General features: G+C 39.1%; 1 protein-coding gene and 1 pseudogene across 1 annotated transcript; one reads left to right on the top strand and one right to left on the bottom strand.

Annotated features, from left to right (window-relative positions):
• Positions 1-1,701: 1,701 nt before the first annotated feature.
• Positions 1,702-5,008, top strand: LOC107819960 (multiple C2 domain and transmembrane region protein 14-like). The gene is given in 2 exon segments (XM_016646159.2): positions 1,702-2,394; positions 2,397-5,008. Coding segments are annotated over 2 exon segments (3,054 nt in total). The 5' UTR covers positions 1,702-1,820; the 3' UTR covers positions 4,877-5,008.
• A 5,488-nt stretch (positions 5,009-10,496) lies between these two features.
• Positions 10,497-15,363, bottom strand: LOC107819962 (protein CHROMOSOME TRANSMISSION FIDELITY 7-like; annotated as a pseudogene).
• Between the last annotated feature and the right edge of the window lie 740 nt (positions 15,364-16,103).

Here is a 16,103-nt window from a genome sequence, read left to right as displayed (position 1 = left end):
GATATTGATTTATGATTATTACTCTTTCAAAATTAAAATATCAGTTACCTGATATACTTTCACCATTGCTTAATGATCACCCAACTATGCCTTATAAAAAGGACTAAGCGATCATTGTAAATATAATCCGGTTTACAAGTCCGAAGTCGAATCCCACAGAGAACTTAGGCTTGGCTACAGATGTTCAATATTGTTAAGAAACACAAGTCCAAACAATTTTCTAATTATAAAGATTATAATAATTATTTCTATCTAACTAACTAACAAATACTAGAAAGCAGTAAAAATATCAATTAACAAGGATAAGGACTGGAGACAAGATAAAGGAGGTCTAGAGTTATGATTTCCCCTATTGTCGGAATCCTTTCCGCTACGTTTTCAATAAATTTGCCTAAGTCTTCTCTACCGATCATGAGCACTCTAACTATCGTAACTCTCTCCCAAGTAATTACCACAATTTACTAGACATATTCTCCCGAATTACGCTAGCTGGCGTTAAGTACGGCTCACTCAGATCGCGCCAAGGTTTCGTTATCCCTAATCCCACCTTTAAACCTTTCGTATTGATCCTCATATACGTTAGGAGTGATGTTGTTCAACAACTACCTAAATATGCACTCTCTCCCGAGTAATACATACTAAATAGGCACAGTCGATTGAGAGCTCTTCAACCAACCACAATAATGACGTAGTTGAACAAATAGAGAAAAAGCTACAACAAATCTATATTAACGTAACAGGAAAATCATCCTCCAATAGGTTCAATCAAAACCCTAGAATAACAAATTAGCTATTCATAAAATATGCAAAACTACAATACTAAAATTCATAACCAATAATGGATAATAGGAAAAAGGAAGTGAAAAACTCGTAGAATTCTCCGTCTTGCTCCTAGTGTGTTCTTGCCTCCTTAGGTCGAATCTCTGGTCTCCACGACAGCTCTGTGATCTTCCTAGGTCTAAAGTGTGTCAAAAGTGACGTTTTTAGGTCTATTTATATGTGTAGGAAAAGAATTAAATATGTAGGCCAAGTCCTAGTCAAACTAGGAGACGAATTAAGTCTTCAAAACTCAGACTGGACCTGGCCTCAGGCCTGGCGTCGCCAGCCTCAGCCTGGCCTTTGGCTAGCCTTGCCAGGCTAAAGCCTGGTTCAGCCTGACCTTTTCCTGGTCTCTCCTTTTCACTGTTCTCGAGCACACTTTCAATGTTTAAGTATCCATTTTTTTCTACTTTCATCTCCAATTCACCTACACATAAAATAGACTCCATCACGTGCAAATAAAATGTAATTTATCATTAAAGCATGTAAAATGCAAGACACATAATGTACGATACTATGGAATTATAGCCACGCATCACTTAACTAATGTAATTTTATTTCTAGATTTTCAAGAATTTAGGTGATTTGTGTAAACTAAAACTTAAGTCTCATGTAAAAGTAGATTGAATGAGAAAGTGTTTGTTTTTTCCTTTTGTAGAAGTAATTTTTACAGACTGCGATATCTATGGTTGAATTACCTTTATTGGTTTTATTTTCTGAAAAATAAAAGACATTACTATAAAACAGTTTCTTTCAAGAAAAAAATAGTAGGTAAAATATTTCCACATTTGTCACAACCTCAACGGAAAAGTACCATTTAATGACCAGTACCCACCCTACTTTCATAAATAAATATGTAAAAACAAATAGTAGGAGAGAAAAAAGAGGCTCCCCTGCCCAGCGCCTTTAAAAGGCTCCACTGACCCACTCACTCTCTCATACCATTCTTTCTTCTCCAATTAACCGGAAAATAAAACACTCCCATTATAATTTCTTCTCAAATGGGTGATTCTGTTTGCACCAGAAAACTGATAGTGCAAGTTTGCAATGCCAGAAATTTGATGCCCAAAGATGGACAAGGCACAGCCAGCGCCTTTGTCATCGTCGATTTCGACGGCCAACGTCGTCGTACCAAGACTAAGTTCAGAGATCTTAATCCCCAATGGGACGAGCATCTCGAGTTCTTGGTCCACGACCTTCACTCCATGCCCTCTGAAACTCTTGAACTCAACATTTACAACGATAAAAAAGCCGGCAAGAGGAGTAATTTCCTCGGTAAAGTTAAAATATCTGCTACTACTTTCCTCAAACTTGGCTCTGAAATTCCTCTTGTCTACTATCCCTTGGAAAAACGGAGCGTCTTTTCTCAAATTAAAGGCGAGATTGGTCTTAAGATTTGGTACGTAGACGAAGAGGCTCCTCCTCCTCCTCCAACGGAGGAAAAGAAGGAGGAAGTTGCTGCGGCGGCGGCGGCTGAAAATCCTCCGGCGACACAGGGAGATGAAAAGCCACCCGAGGAGGCAAAAGAAGAGAAACCCGCGGCTGCTCCTCCTTCTGATGAAAAGAAAGAGGAGTCGTGGAGAAGAAGAAGGAAGAGGAGAAGAAACCCGACGAATCTGCCGAAAAGAAAGAAGAAAAGCCACCAGAGAATCAGAAAAAAGACGAAGCACCACCACCAACACAGAATCCACAACCAGAAGTACTGGAGCATCCTCCGATAGCTCAACACAAACCTCCTAACAAAAAGCCGATAACAAATGAAAATACAAGCGAACTCAAAGTCCTTCATAAGAATCTCTCCAGTAGTGTGGATCGTCGAACAGGGGCGTTTGATCTTGTCGATCAAATGCCATTCCTCTACGTTCGAATTGTGAAGGCGAAACGGGCCAATCAAGAGCCCGATTCCTCGGCTTATGCAAAGCTCGTGATAGGAACACACAGTATAAAAACCAAATCACTCGCGGATAACAAAGAATGGGATCAAGTTTTCGCGTTCGACAAAGAGGGATTAAACTCAACATCATTAGAAGTCTCTGTTTGGGTCGAAAAGAAGGTCGCCGATGATAAAACTGATGAGAATAGCATTGGTACGGTGTCGTTTGATTTGCAGGAAGTGCCGAAAAGAGTGCCGCCGGACAGTCCGTTAGCTCCTCAATGGTACAGTTTAGAAGGTGTTACCGCCGATCAGAATAACCCGCCGGGAAATGACGTCATGCTGGCGGTGTGGCTCGGGACTCAGGCGGACGAAGCATTTAATGAGGCATGGCAATCGGACTCCGGCGGATTGATACCGGAAACCCGAGCCAAAGTCTACCTTTCACCGAAGCTGTGGTATTTAAGGCTAACGGTCATCCAAACCCAAGATTTGCAGCTAGGTTCGGGTGGAAGCGAGCCTAAGGTTCGGAGTCCTGACCTCTACGTGAAAGCGCAGCTCGGCGCACAGTTATTCAAGACGAGCCGAACCACGGTAGGATCCTCCAGCTCGGCTTCCAACCCTACGTGGAACGAAGACCTTGTATTCGTGGCAGCTGAGCCGTTTGAGCCGTTTTTGGTGATCACAGTGGAAGATGTTACTAACTGTCAAGTGGTGGGGTATGCTAAGGTGCAGGTCACGTCCATTGATAAGCGTACGGACGACAAATCAGAGCCAAGATCAAGGTGGTTTAATTTAGTGGGCGATGAGAAAAAGCCTTATGCTGGTAGGATACACGTGCGAGTTTGTTTGGAGGGTGGGTATCACGTGCTTGATGAAGCAGCACATTTAACCAGTGATGTTAGAGCCACAGCAAAACAATTGTCCAAACCACCTTTTGGATTACTTGAAGTTGGTATTAGAGGTGCTAATAATCTACTCCCCGTGAAAACAAAAGATGGCACTCGTGGGACCACCGATGCCTACGTGGTGGCCAAGTACGGGCCCAAGTGGGTCCGGACACGTACAATTCTTGATCGGTTTAATCCGAGGTGGAATGAGCAGTATACTTGGGATGTATACGATCCCTGCACCGTGTTGACAATTGGGGTGTTTGATAATGGGAGGTACAAGCATGATGATGATGGTCATGGTCACAAGAAAGATGTACGACTTGGGAAGCTAAGAGTACGACTCTCGACGCTCGATACGAATAAGATGTACATGGGTACTTATTCACTTATGGTGTTGCTTCCTAGTGGTGCAAAGAAAATGGGTGACATTGAGATTGCTTTGAGGTTTACTTGTTCATCGTGGCTGAGTTTGATACAAGCCTATACTAATCCAATGTTGCCAAGAATGCATTATGTGCGCCCATTTGGTCCAGCTCAACAGGATATTTTAAGGCACACAGCTATGAGGATTGTCACAGCAAGATTGGCTAGGTCAGAACCTGCATTGGGGCAAGAAGTGGTTCAATGTATGTTGGATTCAGACACTCACATATGGAGCATGAGGCGAAGCAAGTCAAATTGGTTCAGAGTGGTTGGGTGCTTGTCTAGAGCGGCGACATTAGTCCGTTGGCTTGATGGAATTAGGACATGGGTGCACCCACCAACCACAATTTTGGTGCATATACTATTGATAGCCATTGTCTTATGTCCGCACCTAGTATTGCCTACAATTTGTATGTATGCCTTCTTGATCATTTCCTTAAGGTTTCGATATCGCCAGCGTGTTGCAATCACTATGGATCCTCGATTATCTCACGTGGATGCAATAGGTCCCGATGAGCTCGATGAGGAGTTCGATGGATTCCCAACGTCGAGGCCTATGGAACATGTTCGGGTTCGATATGACAGGTTAAGGGCACTAGCAGGGAGGGCACAAACACTACTAGGTGATGTTGCAGCACAAGGGGAGAGGTTAGAAGCATTGTTCAATTGGAGGGATCCTAGAGCTACTGGTATATTTGTGGTGGTGTGCTTATTTGCTTCATTGGTGTTCTATGTCGTTCCGTTCAAGGCATTTGTGTTAGGGTCAGGGCTGTATTACTTGCGCCACCCTCGGTTCCGCGACGACATGCCTTCCGTCCCCGTTAACTTTTTCCGGCGACTTCCACCACTCTCCGATCAAATTCTTTAGATTATGATTGCTTTTTTTGTTTTTACTGCACTTTCCCGGTGTAACTGCTTTTCACGGTAGCTTTGTTTTTGTTTTGTAAAACATGGCATAACTGATTACTAGTACTATTTATTAATTCAGTGGTTTGGTTTCTTAACAATGTGTATTTGATACTTTACTGACCGTTGGTGTATTGGGACAAAACATTTTTAATACACTTAAATTGAGTTGGTGGGTGCGTTAAAAAGTAGACCATAAATTGGATTAAATGAAGCGACCGTTGGACGAGTCAGAGAGGATCACAATAACTCGCCGAAAGTAATGTTAGTCCAATATTTTTCATATACATGTCGAAATACAGATTTAGCATATCGAAGAACGTTTCATTATAATATATGTTAAAAGACAATGTCTAAGACCTCTAAATGCTAAAGAAGTAAAGCAATCATGAAACACAAAATGGAAAGAGAGTTCCATAACATAACCAGCATTCGACTTGAGTCTTAAATATTCTCTTAAAAGAGGAAGTACAACTATATGACGGTTTTTTCTTTTATCTTTTGATAAGTAACTTTGCAGTGATGGACCAAGAAATTTTGCTGCAGAAAATAAAAACTGCATATACTTCAGATTAGATTAATTGCGATAAGGAAATATATAAATCATTTATAATTTGCTAAGTTCACTGATTGAACTCAGCAAATACTATTTTGGTGATAAAAGAAACTGATGCTAATGAGGTGAAAACAAGCTTGCATAAGGTAAGAGGAAGAAACAAAAACTAAAAGTATGGATGCTATGGTGCTATAAAAAGTTAAAAAGACTTTAGGTTAAAATTAAACCATACCAAGAAGACCGACATGATATGAGAGAGGTATTTCATTATCCTGAATTTTTCTTAGCTGCTCGGTTTTGTAAATTAAGCTGTACTCTTCCTAACCAGTGAACCCTGAGATTATATTTCACTTGGCTTGAAGTCTGGATTATCTGAGTCTAAAACTTTGGACACAACAAATCCTTCAATTACCTTTCCAAACGTTTATAGTTAAGATTCATTGCAATAAACTTATGGCCAAGACAAAATAGGAAGAAAAAAAAACGTCTCCTAAATGTCAAATAACAACAACAACAACAACAACAACAACAACTACCCAGTAAAATCCCACATAGTGGGGTCTGGAGAGGGTAATGTGTACGCAGACCTTACCCCTGCCCCGATCGGGACAGAGAGGCTGTTTCCGATAGACCCTCGGCTTGATAAGACGAAAACAGAGTAAAAAAAAAAGGAGAGAATTCATTAGTAAATCCAGTAGAAATCGAAATAGTAACAGAAACATAAAAACCGAAAGATGAATGACATGCAATAACAGTAACCATAATCTACGGCCCGGGTCTAAGACAAACAACAAGAATAGTGTGGGACCAATATAAACTGCAAGCCATTTAAGACCAACCTTAATCCAACCCCGCCTCACCCCCGGAATGAAGTAAGGAAAGCTTTACTACCCCTATCCTACAACCCTAATGCTTGACCTCCAGGCCTTCCTATCAAGGGTCATGTCCTCGGAAATGTGCAATCGTGTCATGTCTTGCCTGATCACCTCTCCCCAATACTTCTTAGGTCTCCCTCTACCTCTTCTCGAACCCGCCACGGCCAACCGCTCACACCTCCTCACCGGTGCCTCGAGGCTTCTCCTCTGCACGTGCCCGAACCATCTGAGTCTCGCTTCCCGCATCTTGTCATCCACAGGAGCGACGCCCACCTTCTTCCGAATATCTTTGTACTACATCAAAGTTCAACTATAAATGCAGCTTCTACAACTGGCTTTTTTGTTGCTTCATGTGATGTGCATGTAAGGATTAGCCGGAGGGAATTCATTAGATTTGCTTTTTATGCACCGGTAGCATATGATGTTTTCGAAAGAGCAGTTTTATTTTTCTGCGATTTGTAGTTTGCCACCATCAAATACATCTGTTGGACAGTTGTATTTAACTTGTGACACAGATAGCATATAAATACAATATGTAGTTTTTCTTTTCAAGAAACAGAGGAACTATGATGCTTCAGAAATGTTCAAGAAAATAAAGATTCAAATTGCCACCATCAACTATATCCGTTAGATAAACATAATTGAACTAGGACACTTTGTATGAGCAATTAAGCATAAGTACACTGGAAACAGAAGGCCTTTTCACCTTTCCGGACCAAAGAAATTATGATGACAATGGCAGTGTAACAATAAAGACTCAAATATACCGAACCACACCACTATTAAACCAATAATCTGGTAAAGTTGATGCCATGTGACCAGGAGATTATAGGTTCGAGTAGTGGAAACAACCTTTTGTAGAAATATAGGTAAGACTGCGCCCCCCACATAGCGGAAGCTTAGTGCATTGGGATATCCCTTTTTTTTATGGACAGGTGAAGTTTTGTAGAATAGGTAAAGTTCAAAATATTAGAGAACAAACATAACCAAGCTCAAAATCCGAACAAAGGAGTGTTGCATAAAAATAACTAAATTAGCAAAAATCCTTTGAATACAAAGAATTCAAGCACCCGACCTCAATTAGTTTGAGATTGAGGATAAGTTTAATTAAGAGACAGTAGGATCTTAAAACTTATACAACAAAAAAAGGGAGATCAGTATAACTAATAAAATAAGTGACAATAAACATAACTAAATCTTCCAATTAGATCAAATAAGATGACTCCAATGCCACTACAAAATGTGGGTGAATGACACAAATAGGATTCTTTTGTGCCATTAATGATTTTTTGATTCCGGTAACAGAAGATTTGGGAATATAGTCGGTGGCAGAGTTTTAAAGCACGCTCCTGACGATCACCAGAAATTCTGGTTAAATCCTTGTGATCATCAGAACCTAAATTGCACGGACTCTTCGATTTTGGTGCCATCCCCGTTCCGATACAAGACGGGGACGGGAGCGGGATACGTCCCGGATACGGTCAATTGACTTCGGACATTTTGACCGGAGTCCATCAACAAATTTGGAAGAAAAATTGAGAGTTTAATTTCTCAAAATCAAAAATAAAACAGATTTAGGAGAATGAAAGATTGAATTCTACAATATTCATGTAAGTTTTTCACAAAATATCTCTCAAAATTACAATATTTTCATAGCTCTATTTTTTATTAGCCGAATCCCCGCACCGGTATCCATATCCGGTCGCACCCCCGAATTTTAAAATTTAAATTTTGCCGGATCCGATCGGATCCGTTCCCGTATCGGATACTCGCACCCGAGTCCGAGCGACTTAGATCATAACACACAAATACTGACGGATCACCAGAACTTTCAGCCACACTAGTGATCGTCAAATTCTGGTGCTTCAAAATTAGCGCCAGGCTATTTTCTCATAACTTTTCCAACAGGGTCAAAATACAAGCGGTGGTTTTAAAAAGATTCATGCAGCATAATTTTGTGACAAAATGTAGAGAACTTCCCGTGCTAGAAACACTATTTTTTTAAAAATAATTTTGGACCTAAATGGGCTTAAATGGAGCAACATGGACTGTGAGCATTAATTTATATAGTCGACACCTTACCTCTTAGTGGGGTCTGGAAAGGGTAGTGTGTACGTAGACCTTACCCCTACCCTGGGATAGAGAGGTTGTTTCCAAAAAAAACCTCAGCATTCTTCCCTCCAAGAACTTCCCACCTTGCTCTTGGGGAGACTCGAACTCACAACCTCTTGATTGGAAGTGGGGGTTGTTTGCCATCAGAGCAACCCCTCTGATGGTAAGCAAGATATAGTAAAATAGGTAACAATTTGGCAAATATCATGTCACCTAAAAGATAATTATAATTAACTTCCCACACAAATTGGAAACATTAACATGAAAAATAAGGCAGGCGACTTGCGAAAGCAGGTTAAATTACAGTCTAAGATACTTTTGACAGTATCAGTGTATACAAGTTAAATTCTCAGTGAATTACCTCTCCAGGAATGAAAGGAGGGATATAAGATCCAGTGAAATTGCGCATTCGGGCACGCATAAAAGGGTCACAAGATAAGTACAAATTCTTGACCAATAACCCACCTGACCCTTTTGGGACTTTCTCTAGCTTCAACCTTTTTCCAATTCTCAACTCCATGTCAGTTTCCTTTGGTATTCCTTCTATGTATCCTTTGAATATGATTTGCTTGTTCTCCACTGTTTTTCCTAGTAGCTCAACTGCTTCTGCTTCTTCTTTTCCTGCTTTTTTCTCCATGTTTTACAACTACAGATAATGTACTCAAATAAGGCCTTTTTGCAGTAGTTTTAGAATTTAGATGATCCCAAGATAGCAAATTTGTGAAATTCTTGTTTCCTTACACAGCTAAACTAGGCATAAGTAAGTGAACTGGGGGGATTTTGGAAAGTTGGGGGTGGGTTGGGATTGAGAAAATGTGTAGTTATAGCTGGAGTTAGGTAGGGGCATTCATCACAAAAAAACATTTTCCTGGGAATGCAATGAACTAAGTTTAGGACACTAATGAAAAAGGTTGTCTAGTCCATCCTTCCCTTCAAGATCTTCTCTGTCACTTCAGTTGGTGTACTGCAACAACAAAGAGATTGGACCAAATAAGATACTGAGAACTGTGCTATTAACTAGCTTTAACTGATAGTATATCATGAAGTATTACAAAGAGCATGCAAACTATCAGTAATTCACCTATTAACAAAGGGGGTTGATGCAAGAGGGATTTGGAGTACATCAACGATCTAGTCTACTACTGTGAAGACAAAAAGAAAGTAACGTAGTCATACCATTTAAAACAAATACAAGTTCTGGTGCTTCTGAGAGTTATTCTGAATCATTCCTAGTAAATCCTTCTGCAAATAAAAAGATCATTCAAAGAGGTTTGTGTTGGCTTCTGTAAGTGTCCAATGTCCATAGAGGAGCAAACACAGGTAATGACTGAGTTGTAGTGGATGGACTACAAGGGATCACAAAGAGGAGGTCAAAAAAAATAACATAGAAAGAAAATGAAAGGTCAAAAAGAAGAGAGATAGATGGAAAGGAAAACTGGAAATGACAAGGAAATGAAAGGAAATGATGGACCAGAAATTGGTTTCTCCATTCACTCAAGGCATTTGTTTTGTGCTAAGAGACTTGGCTTCCCCAAGCAGATGTCTTATGGACTACAGCAGTGTGTTTTTTCTTTGTGCTCCAGTTATCAATGTCGCAATCATCTCCTCAGAGATTCATTCCCCGTATCTCTTCGAAATCAGAGGCATACTACAGATGGCACAGCAAACCACAAACATTGACTGGCAACGTCCACTATGCTCTCCCAGTTTAGCTTGCGATGGTCATCTATATTAGTTCCACCTCTTTTACATTTAATGCACTAGACGAGAGGAGTCATTTGACGTGCAACACAGTTGAAAGTAAACTTAATAGAGAAATGAATGAACCTGTGAAATTCAAAGAAGCATTTAACGTAGAGAAAACTAATTCTCGCATGGAGCCAAGTAATTGACTTCCAGTTAAAGATATACAACCACCTGCTGAGAGCAAGAAGATTATTACAGACTAGACTCAGTCTACACCTATAACAGAGCTTGGCCAGACTCTTACCTTAACAATGCAATATATTGGGAAAGAATAGCTTTGTCTGCTCCAGTCAAAACAAAGAAATCAATAAGTTTCCACACATGAACATAGATGGATTATCCAGTAAATTACTAGGCTAACTGAAATATACTTGGCATAAAAAATCAACATGCTATTTCTTAAACCCTTACTACAGATCAGAAGTTGTATAAACAAAGAAAGAGTCACTGCTTGTATAACTGGATATGAAGACCCTTCCAACTGAGGTTGGCTGAGAATAGGCTAACTCTCAGCATTTAAGAACTAAATCCTTGGAAAAGGTTCCCCTGCATTGAAGAATGTGAAGCAAGTTCAGACTAAATGTAAATCATAAGCAATCTATGCGGAGCTTTGGCATTCCAGACTGCAAATGGCAAACAAGGAGTTTAATTTAAAGAGAATAGTTATTACCCATTTTACCAACTTCAAGTAACTTATTTGACCAAATTTATAATGCAACAATTATTTTGCAGAGAGCACGGTCAGACAATCTCTATTTGCTAAATAGAAGCACATCTGATGCTTCAACAACGAACTCTGTGTTTGAGCATCTAATAAGAAACATCCAATCTTTCATTTTGGTGTGCTCTTCTTCTTTCCTTGGTCATTTCGTTATGACATATTCATTATAACTTATCCAATCACAACGTAATTAACAGCTAATCAAATCTCAGGGGCATAGTCTAATATGAGGGCAATATGTTTCTATTTTTTATTTTTTTGATGACGGAGAAATCTCAGAGGGCCAATAGTGCACGGACCAAAACTTGGTGAATAATGGAACTGCCACTAATCCTTCTCTACTCAAAAACCAGGCTCTTGTGTGCGGCAGGGTTCAAACCCATGACATGCGCCTAATCCTCAAATCACATGCTACACTCTTACCACTAGACCAAAACCCTGGGGGCAATCATAGGGTAGTATTTTACATAGTGTCGTATCCTAAATTTTAATGGAACAAAAGAGGCCCAGCTAGGTACTGACCGGACCAGGCCATGGAGTTCGAATAATTTGTTGTCTTATCACATTCATTTTCCTATCACTTGTGATATGCATCTTAGCCAAACTCTTCAAAAAACAAAGAGTAGAGACCAGTGATGCTCAAAAACAAAGTTTTCAGTTTCTTCTGTATGACTGCAGATATTAAAGACATTATCATTTGGCAATTGAATTCAAGAACCAACTTCGCGTTATGCTAGTAAATACCACCCCAAGAATCCCAGAACTCCTTTGAAACTGATATCTAAGGACGTTTGCATTTGTATCCACTGTTCTTCAGTAGCCTTGAGTAAAGCATAATCCTTGCCTGTAACAGCCACTTTATCACCATTGACACCTTTATAATAGCATGAATTTGAAATTGTTGCACATTGAATATAGGAAGTATGGGCAAAACCATCTTAATAATCTCTAAACCACCTTGATAGCACTCGGCTATATTCCTCAGAACAATTTCCTTATCAAAATAATTACTGCATGGAAAAACTAGAGGTATTTTCTATGCCAATGCTTCAATCAATGTGCCATATCCCCTTTTAGAGAGCATTATGTCAGAAACTGCAATTGTACCAGGGGAGTAGAAGTCTCTGGTAAACTTTACGAAGCTGGAGGACAGCTCTTCATCTTGAAAAGCACCACCAACCAAGCGACTCCATCATGTACTGGAGCAGCAGAGAGTACTACAACATTCTGTTTCTGCAATATAGATAGAGTACACCGTGGTAGGATCTTCTCATACTACATTGATGGAGTACACCACTCTGACCTTGTGAATACTTGCATGCCAGGACCCCCTTTCATAAATTATCAAGTGCAAGTGAAGAAGAATTCAGCTACAAGTTCACAAAGACACTTGTCAAGTGAGAGCATCAGACTCTCACTCTATGGAAATTAGATTTGTTTTATCAGTAACTGTCGCCTTTCTTCCTTTTCCAGTGCTCTCGTTTCTCAGACATGAATTTTTTTTGTTTCCAATTCAAACTAAGGAGCAATTACTAGTTTGAACCCCGAAAATTTAACTTTTGTCAGTTCATTAAGCATGCAATATATTTTCAATTAAAAAACTCAAGGAACCATAACAACTCTGAGAAAGTGAATGGCATTACCTAGCAGCATCGAGCAAATAGCTGGCAATATGTTTTCTTCTGTTGGAGGGACTGACCCAAATGGCTCTAATGCCACATAAAGCAGATACAGCTTCCTTCTCACACAAGATTACTCCACTATCAGACTCTTCATGGCTTTTGGTTGATTGATTTATTCTTACCCTTTGGAAACTCACTCCCCCAAATTGGAGTGTGGTTGAAGTCCGTCTTGCTTCCTTCTCAGGTGAAACTTTACACCTGCTGCCTTCTGATCTTGAGAGAATCTTATACGCCTTCTTTATGGGCTCTGTTACCAGACATCCAGATATTCTTTGAGAAGATATAAACAGATAAACCTGTTAACAGGAGAAATGTTTCAGAGTTTCATTCACATAGCTAGACAAACTCAGCCTCTCACATAACCACCACATGAAGGGAGAATTCTTCATAAAAATTAGTCGGCAAAATGAGGACAACCATTCAACGTCATAGGACGATTAAGAAGCTTCATTGAGCTCAAGTAACTTACAACTCAAATTATAAAAAAATATAAGTAGAAAGGTGGACAGTTGAAATTTGATATTGATTAGTGAATAACTTTGAACAATGAAGTTTACTTTCTATGACAATAAGTTTCTTATAGTTGCAAGAGAACGGAACCTTGCATAGCTGATGATATATCCACCCATCTCCAAGTTCCATCTCCATCATCTTCACAACTTCCTGTACCTACCAACAACACACTCTCTTTAAGTCTATGAACACTATGTTTAACATGATTAACTAGAGAAATATCAATCGTGGAAGTCAAAATACAGTGTTTCATGTATAACCAAATAGTATCTGAAAACCTTGTTTCTCTGAGGAGGGTCATCGTCCAGCACCAAGATAATTCGTCCAATTTCAAGTGGAGGAATTCGAAGAACTCTTTCATTCCGCCAACCCTGTGCATTTTATCAAATCCCAGTAGGATAGAACTTTAATCGTTTAATAATTTTACAAAAATTTGAAATAACATACTCTGTTGCTGAATTACCTTAAATGGAATACCATGCGTATAATTCTTGTGAAACGTCTCGTCTTATGAAACTTTTCATCCCCTTCATCGCCTCTGGCATACTTGAAGCCACAGACGGTACAAGCATGCAATAAAAAATCAGACTGACCCAGTTCCAAGAAAAATTGGGCGTACTTTCTCTTCTTATTCAAAACTTTCCCAGACTTTGCCACCCCCAGGTCTGGCGCAAATTTCTCCAAGTCTATTTCCTTGGATGCTTCACCAGTTGATCCACCATTGATTTCACTGCAAGATCAGCTTAGCATTAGCAAAGAACTTGAAGGGAAAATAAAAATGGTCATCAATGTTAGGTAGTAACAACTCTGAGATGTAACTTTTTTCCAAACACATAATTTTGGCAGAAAACCTATTTGTTTAAGAAAATGATTTAGGAAAGACTGTAACGATCATACTTTTGTACTTAAAAAGCATTATGAATAGTTTAATGGTGTGATAATAAGAAACTGTCCTTAAATTGTTTCCCCTTATCTGCGTCTTATAGAAGAGAGAAGGCTAGTTTCAATCAAAAAACAAGGTAATAGTAAGTAGACGACAGAGATGCTGAACAAATATATGCGTTTTCTCACTTATTTATCAATTGATCATCTCCATTTTCCTTTTACCTCTCTTTAGTTCCTTCCATTTTGATTTAGTGCGCTTGCTCATTAACATAGATTTCCCTTTCCTGTTTGACTTTCTCAAAATTTCTTCCCTTTACTACAATTTGCTTTCATTCTTTTATTGTTCCTTTTAGCACAACAACAACAACAACAATATACCCAGTAAAATCCCACTAGTGGGGTTTGGGGAGAGTAAAGTGTACGCAGACCTTACCCCTATCCCGAAAAGGACAGAGAGGCTGTTTCCAGGAGATTCTCGGTTCAACAGGAGAGACAATAATATCAGAAAAGAAATAAGAGAAAAGGCATGTAACAACAAAAGATACCAGAAAGAAAATAACCACAGCAAATAAGTGAAAGGACAATAACACAAAACTATGCAAAACAACAATATGAATACAACAAAGACCGCTAACAAACCTAAACGAAACTCTATCAGACTACCCAGTACAAAGAGGGAGTTCCTTTTAGCACACAAAAATTGATTACTACCTCAAATAAATAAATAAATAAATAAAACAGGGTGCTGAAGTGAAGGCTGCTGAGAATCCAACTCGAAAAGCTGAACGAAAGCCATATAATACATCAGTTTTATATGTTGAGGTTCAAAGATTCTCGTTTTACTGGTAATCCGACTGAGGTAATACCCAATCAAGCTCTCATAGAGGCAGGAGAAAAAAACTGGGTTATACAGCTAGTAATTAGGTAAATCTGAAAGGGGGGAAAACTACAGCAGAAAAGAATTGGGTAATATGAAAAATGTCCAAAAAGCAAAAGTAGAAAATATACAGGGAAATAGAAAATTGGATTAAGAAAAATTCCAATCAAAGATTTATGAGGACAGAAATTTCAAGATTCAATAGTAGAGAAAAGGAATTAAGTAATAGAGAATACACCCAGTTGAATTTTGAGGTCTGCGCCTGATAAGTAACAACAATTTCTGGCTGTAACCTCCCATAATCAAACATATCACTGCAACATTGGGATGGGTCTGCAGTAGAAGAAGAAGAGGGCTTGAAGAAGCTGCTAATTTTCGATTGCATTTGATTTTCTCTCGTGAAAATTCTATTTTAGCGCTTCCCGCCTCACTGAACTGAAAGATAAAATGATCAAAATGGTGCTTAATGTATTGGGGTTGGTTTATCTTGGTCCTTGATATATACCCCTTAACACGTATAGTCCTTACTGTTTAGAAAAAGTGGACAATTTTGGTCTTGAACCCTAAAACTAACAGATTTTCCAAAATAACTGTTAACCCTAACATCTGATCCCACTCACATGATCATTAAAAAAAATACCGTTCATGAGATTCTAGTTCCCAGTCACTTTCCTCATTTCTCTCCAACTAACAAATGCATCAGATGGTCACCCAAGAATCACAATTTTGATCTCGTGTTTACAAAAAAATTTGCTACTCATAATTCTTAACTTCAACATTTACTTTTACTTGGTGGTGTACTACAATGTAGACATTAATTTATAAAAACAAAATCAGAAAAGAGAGATATCTAGCATTCCATCTTCTATTATTTTTTAAATTTCTCATTGAAACTTTGAAAAAGTATAAAAAATTTCAACTGAAAAAGAATACCCATTTGCCTAACTATAAACCAGAATAAAATTTCACTAGTGCAACATCGAAGTGCCGGTGCCGAAGGATTGTTTCGATTCCGTTCAAGCTTCGGTGACATGGTAAGAAGCACAAAAATACAAAACTGAAATTGACACAATTTTTTACCCTTCTGCATCAGTTTTGCAGACGCCCAGTAAGCCTCAACCGCCTCCACAAGTTTTTTTCACCATGTCATTGGTGCTGAGTTTTTTACCGGAGCTTAAATCGGCGGAATGCGGCTCAACTAGTTTCGCCGTCGCTCAGACTT

This window comes from Nicotiana tabacum, chromosome 10 (assembly GCF_000715075.1).
Source record: "Nicotiana tabacum cultivar K326 chromosome 10, ASM71507v2, whole genome shotgun sequence".
NCBI classification, from domain to species: Eukaryota; Viridiplantae; Streptophyta; class Magnoliopsida; order Solanales; family Solanaceae; genus Nicotiana; species Nicotiana tabacum.
The sequence above is the reverse complement of the archived record's forward strand: the minus strand, read 5'-3'. Positions and strand labels throughout refer to the sequence as shown.